The sequence below is a fragment of the Hydra vulgaris genome, chromosome 01, assembly GCF_038396675.1.
Source record: "Hydra vulgaris chromosome 01, alternate assembly HydraT2T_AEP".
In the NCBI taxonomy this organism is placed as follows: domain Eukaryota; kingdom Metazoa; phylum Cnidaria; class Hydrozoa; order Anthoathecata; family Hydridae; genus Hydra; species Hydra vulgaris.
This window is the reverse complement of record NC_088920.1, coordinates 48,830,615-48,836,879: the sequence shown is the minus strand read 5'-3', so window position 1 is coordinate 48,836,879 and position 6,265 is coordinate 48,830,615. Positions and strand designations below refer to the sequence as shown.

The 6,265-nt window shown below is 28.0% G+C and overlaps 1 protein-coding gene across 1 annotated transcript; it reads right to left on the bottom strand.

Moving 5' to 3' along the window:
- Positions 1–3,688: 3,688 nt before the first annotated feature.
- LOC136074480 (uncharacterized) lies at positions 3,689–4,417 on the bottom strand. The gene has a single exon (XM_065786803.1). It carries the CDS (start codon positions 4,415–4,417, stop codon positions 3,689–3,691), a length of 729 nt encoding a protein of 242 aa, XP_065642875.1.
- Positions 4,418–6,265: the final 1,848 nt, after the last annotated feature.

The following is a 6,265-nucleotide window of genomic DNA, read 5'->3' as shown; positions in this document are numbered from 1 at the left end:
TTTAACTAGTTTCTATGGCGATGATTGATTAGTAAGAAACTTATTTACTTTTTATGTTTTAACTAAATGGTTTGTTATTGTTAATTATTATGTCATGAATTATTTGTGAGATAATTATATTAAATTTTTTATTTGCATTACTTAGCACAAATATTTATTTTTTCTTCAGATTGGTTGTGTAATAGGCTTTATTATCTTATTTATATGATGTTCAGTATACTGTTACATAGTTTTTGAACCACTTTTAGAGTTGGAAGTTACTGAAAGAGAAAAGATGAAGTTTATAAAGCAAGATAACAATAAGTTGCAATTTATATAAATCAGGAAAAAAAGATGAAAAAAGTGAATTTTAAAGGACTGATGTTTGAGGAAAAAAACTAGATGAATAAGAATTTTTGGAGCACTTAGGAACAGTCATAGTAAAAGGATGCAAATTAATTGAATGACGAGTAAGAGAATGAATTTTAGTAGATGGCACAAGAGACGCTAGCTCTTTATAGTATTTATAAAAATAGGGTTGGTTCCCCAAAAGCATTGCATTTCTATGTTCCTAAAATTAAAATATTTTGTTTTAGGCAGAATATCATTACTTGATATTAGTAAAAGTGTGTAAAATTTAAAGACTGTAAAATAAAAGGTCAATTTCTGACCTGTGCTTATTTAACTACCAATTTCTTATCAGTAACTGGGTCGAAACCTTTTAGAAAAAATTAAAAAATATGAATCCATAAAGCTGCTCAACAAAATCTATTTTTGACTAAAAAACATAAATAAAATTTTCTGCATTTTAATAAAGTTTTTCCATTCCATCCACTTTTAGTTAATCATTCACAATGGAGGCTTATTTTAAATAAATTAGGTCTGGATTTCACAATAACATCAAAACTTGAATTTGCTCACAGAAAAAAAATATCCACATTTTTTGTAGACGTTAAAAATGCTTTTAGCTCTGATCAATGCTGTTTCTTTAATTCTAACAAAAATGAGATGGTGCAAGAGTGATATTAAACAATTTGATTGCATTAATGTATTCATATAAATTTAATAGTATATCATAAGTTGACAATATATTCAAAGACTGAATATTTGTGCAATTGTTATAAGCAAAAGGTCTTTGCACACCACCAATCAGGCATTTATATTTCAAGGGTGGTTTATTGTAAACACTTTTATTTTTTTCTATGTTCCATTTATTTTTTGGCTAAAGCTAATTTAAAAAAAGGTTGATAAGTTTTGAAGCTTTTATACAAATAAAATAAGTTGTGACACTTCCGTTCTCAACAAGAATAATTTATTAAACCTCATATCAATTAATATCAAATAGTTTCTTAACCTCTTATTCTTTACTTAAGAAAGCCGATGTAGAAATTAACACAGACCAATAATGACAGCGCTGCTTTAGCTCATTCACCTAATTAAAAAACTCAAAGAACCATATTGTATATTCAAAGCGTATTTATACTGAATATATAAACCTCAAAATTAAACGCATAGTAAATCAGGTTTACTTAAGAACACTAAAATCTATCAACATTTGTCCGAAAACTACTCTTAAAAAAACATATAACTTCAAAAACATATATCAACAATATTTTTGTAAAAAATCAGCAAAGAACAATACGTAACCCAAACAATCCACAAATATATCAAATAGCAAGAAAAAATATTAACTATAGGACTAAAATAGTCAGTGCATACATTAGTTTAAAAATAATTTTATAAAAAGAACATTATTTCTTATAAGAGATCATAAGCATAAGTGATCAACTTGATACACATAAACTGATCAAAGTTTGCCTTAATTTACATAAATAGTAAAATTTGTAGATATTATCTACTAGATAATAATTTATATTAAAAACTAACCTTTATGTCTCTTTTTTAAATGTATTGTGTTGATATATTTGCCCTGGCTTTTAGTTTATGACTCAAAATTTAAACATCAATCCTTGAGGTTTAACTATCTTATCATTTCTAAAAGTATCAAGGGTAAACAGCCTGACTCACCAAACCTATCCAAAATAAAAGCACATTATTAATTTGCATCTTTTTAATTTCATAATTTTCTTTTGCTTGAAATGTAAAGTATAAATATCAAAAAAAAAAAAAAAAAATTAAAATTAAATAATATCAATTAGAAATTATGCAAGTCTATTTTTTATCAAATAACTTGTAGCGCAAAAAAAAATTTTTATGGACAATTTTATACCTTTTTGTCGCACTGCAACTATTACTCTCAGCTAGAATACCAAATAAATAAATAATTCTAAACTATATGCAATAAGTTTTTTTATTTATTTAATCTAATAAACTCTAACTGTAACTATAATTCTCAGCTAGAATACCAAATATATAAATAATTCTACTTACTATAAAAAATATAAACGATTTAAAAAAAAAAATTTAAACGCCAAATAATCCATAATATAACATTGAAATAATAATAAAATAACAAAAAATTCAATAATAACAATGTTGTTGTTAAATTTTAAAACGTACTCGATTTCCCGGTTTTCGCTTTAAAACGCTCTGACGTCTCACTACCATTTTTTAGGAGGGCCAATTCGTATCGCAACACTTAGGCATGAAACTAATTTAGGGCCGTCATCTTCCCGGTCTTATCGCAGGAGAACGCGGTAAAAACTTTAATTAGTTTTACACTGCGCTCTCGTTCGTAATAGGCGTATCACGCATTCCAATGACGTAATGACATCAGGCAACGATAAAACGTTAATATCGAAATAATTTTTAATAAAATGTATTATTCATTTCGTACCTGACATTTTTAGTTTTACTGAAACATCATTTGGAAATTTTCCAATTGGTTCTCCTTCATCTTATCAACTCCAGATAAAGGAGAGCTTTGAACTTATCACTAGTATTGAAACACTTAAAACCATTTCTTTTAATGTGTCTAATACCCTACCTCCTTTACCTCTTGGCTTTTATAATAAAAATCATTGCTATATACCTTGCAATTGGGAGCTTAATGAGAAACAAAAAGACTTTTTGTTATCAATAAAAGTATCTTCTGAACAAAGCAGAGTGTATAAAGCTGATACAGTTAAACAAAATAAAAATCAGCTGTGGTTTAATCTAAGAAAACATCGCTTAACTTCAAGTATTTCTCATTAAATTCATATACGCAAAAGACAATTTGAAACTCTTGCTCAACAGTTAATTAATAACTCACAAAAAGTTGATTTGCCTAAATTTATTCAAGAGTCGTTAGACCATGGGCTTGCTTATGAGCCGCATGCAGGAGAGAAATATATTGACGTTTTGAAAAATAGATTAAATCACAATATTTCAGTTAGGCCACTTGGAATTGTAATACAACCTAATTTGTTTTGGTTATCTGCAAGTCCGGATGGTCTTGCATATGATGAAGAGGCTAAATATTATTATGGTTTAATTGAAATTAAATGTCCTAGAATGAAAAAGCACTTGTCTATTTCCAAATGTTTGAATGACAATGATTTTTATATTGGACTAGACAATGGACACCCATACTTAAAAAAAGATCATTATACTGGTTATTATACACAAATACAAATGGCTATGGGGTTAAGTAATTCCCAGTTTTGTGACTTTGTTGTTTACAGACTTAAAGGAATTGCTATTATAAGAACACCTTTCGAACATCAGTTCTTTTTTGAATTAATTACAAAGTTAAATGATTTTTACATTAACTATTTTTTACCACAAGTATTGGACAATAATGTAAATACCAAAGAATGATTGTGTTTAAATGGTCTGAAATGGTAGCCATAACTGAATCATTTTTGTTCCAGAGTTCTTTATTAAAGAAACCTGATCTTACAACAATTTCTTTGTCAGAAATAGCTCCATCATAAAGTTGACTTATAAAAGTTATTGCTCCTGAAGGAGAAATACCTAACAACCCTTTGTAAGTTACATGATGTTTATAACTAGAGAATAAAGAACTCTGGTGTCTCAGTGATGAAGATTTCTGACAAAACAGTTCAGTACAATCAATAATGCATCTTGTTGATGGAAATGTCATCTTAAAGCTTTCTGGCATAAACTTATTAACTTGTTCGCGTGAAGGCCAAATAGGTACACTTCCCAAAGAAAAATATAGAAAGTTTGTCCATGTTATTAAATAACGAGATGTTGTTGATTTTGAAATTTTAAATAACCAAGATGTGTGCAAAATTGAAAATCCATTTCTTAGCCACACTAAAAACATAAATAACTGATTTTTTGTGTTTAATTTTGTTTTTGGACCAGTTTTTGCCTGATTACCTAACCTGTGCAAATTTTCAGATAATCCTGAGTTGTGGTATTTAACATTTTCACCATTTTTTCCTGGATTTAAAAAGTTGTACAAATTAATATACTGTTCATGTTCAATGCCAGTATATTTTTGAAACAGTTCTTTATCTGTTGACATATTTTCATAACTAAGTATATAATTACCTTTATATTGATTCAGTTGCTTTTTTATTTTTAGATTCTAAAACGTTTATTTGAGATTTCAACTCGTGTTTTTCTTTTTCCAGTAGATCAATTTTGTTTTGTAGTTCAACACAACATAAGCAAACGTTCTCAACCTCAAAATCAATTAGTAGTTCTCTATCGTTTGTTTTAAAATTGTCTTCATTTCTAGAAACGTTTTCAATATCAAAGTTTTCGATAAATTTTCTTTTTTTAGGCGAACATCGTTTTTGTACATCAATTTGTTTTTTAAATTCAAAAATAGATGGAAAAGCTTCTTTTTTTAAAGTTTTTCTGCCAATACTGGATAAAAATTGAATGTCTTCATTTTTAAAATGAAGATACTAGAGTTGTTTCCTTAATAACATACTAGAGTCGTGTCCTTAATAACAAAATTATCATTACCACCTTTTCTTCTAAATTGAGAAATAATTGTTGCCCACTTATTTTGACGAGCAGTATTCTTGGGTATTTTAAAAAATTCATTTCCTGACTTTTTTTTTTTGAAAATTGTAAATTGAACTTTTGCATTGTAAAATACAGCAATAAGCTTCACTTCCTCCTTAATTTAATGTACAACAGGCAAAATCACTCATGTTAATTTGAAATAATTATAACAATTTTCTAATGTTTACGCTTTATCATTGCCTGATGTCATTACATCATTACGTCATTGGAATGCGGGATACGTCTATACCCGGGCAATTAAAACCTTATGCTGAATATTAACAAATGCCACGATCTCTATTGATCTCGTAACACAGAATTTTTATTTGTTAGAATACACTTAGGGTTCGCTTAACAAGAGAAGGAACACAGCACCCTGAACAGACTCTGCTCACCCAAGGCAGAGAACTATTTGCTACTCCTTGCAAATGTGGTCATTAGCGGTGTAATTACCTTATTGTTTATTTTATTCTTTTACTTGTGGTTCAAACTTACTATTTTAAAATATTATTATAAATGAATTAAATATATAAGACGGGGACGTACCAATGGAGTCCAAATTACGAAAAAGTGGCCTTAACTTTTTTCTGATTTTTTTATTTAACAGAAAGTGAACTTTGTGCAATCTTTTTACTTTAAACAGATGTTGACTCAACATAGAGTTATTTTCAACATACAGTTATTTAAACTCAACATAGAGTCGTTTTCTGTAAAGAAAGTTTATAGCTTTGTTTTCATAAAATATTTATTGCAAAGAGTGCATCTAGAAGATTGTACAGGTGTTTTTTCTTTGTTGTTGATTAAATATGAAAAGATTAAAACTTATAAACATAATTCAAGAAGTTGGTATTTATCATGCGAATTTGCAAGCCCTTTTAGAAACTGAAGCAAAAAAGAAATTGCTAACCAATGAAGAACTGTCTGATGTAGAACTCTCAGAAAAAATTAGACGTTATTTATAAATTTAGAGTTAAATATGCAAAGCATAATCGTAATTTTAAAAGATTAAATAAACAAGAAATGCCCTGGTTAGAGGGTGAGTTGTTTCAGAATCAAAATACTAAACTTGATTCAACTTTAAAAACTGGACGACCAGAAAAAGAATGGATAGAGTATTCATTAAAAACAAAAAGAAGGAAAGTTTCAAGGTAGTTTAGAATTATTATTTTTGTTTTTAAAAGCCGCTGATTAAAAACATAAGTTTTAATAAAAGTATATATATATATAACAGGGCAGGTGAGACATCTTAGTTGTGGTGGAGCAGGAAAACTCTAATATAAAATAAGAGGTAAGAGGAGCTCTTAAACCTTGGGTAGTAATCTTCCTAGTGATGTGCCACAATAAAAATACTCAATCC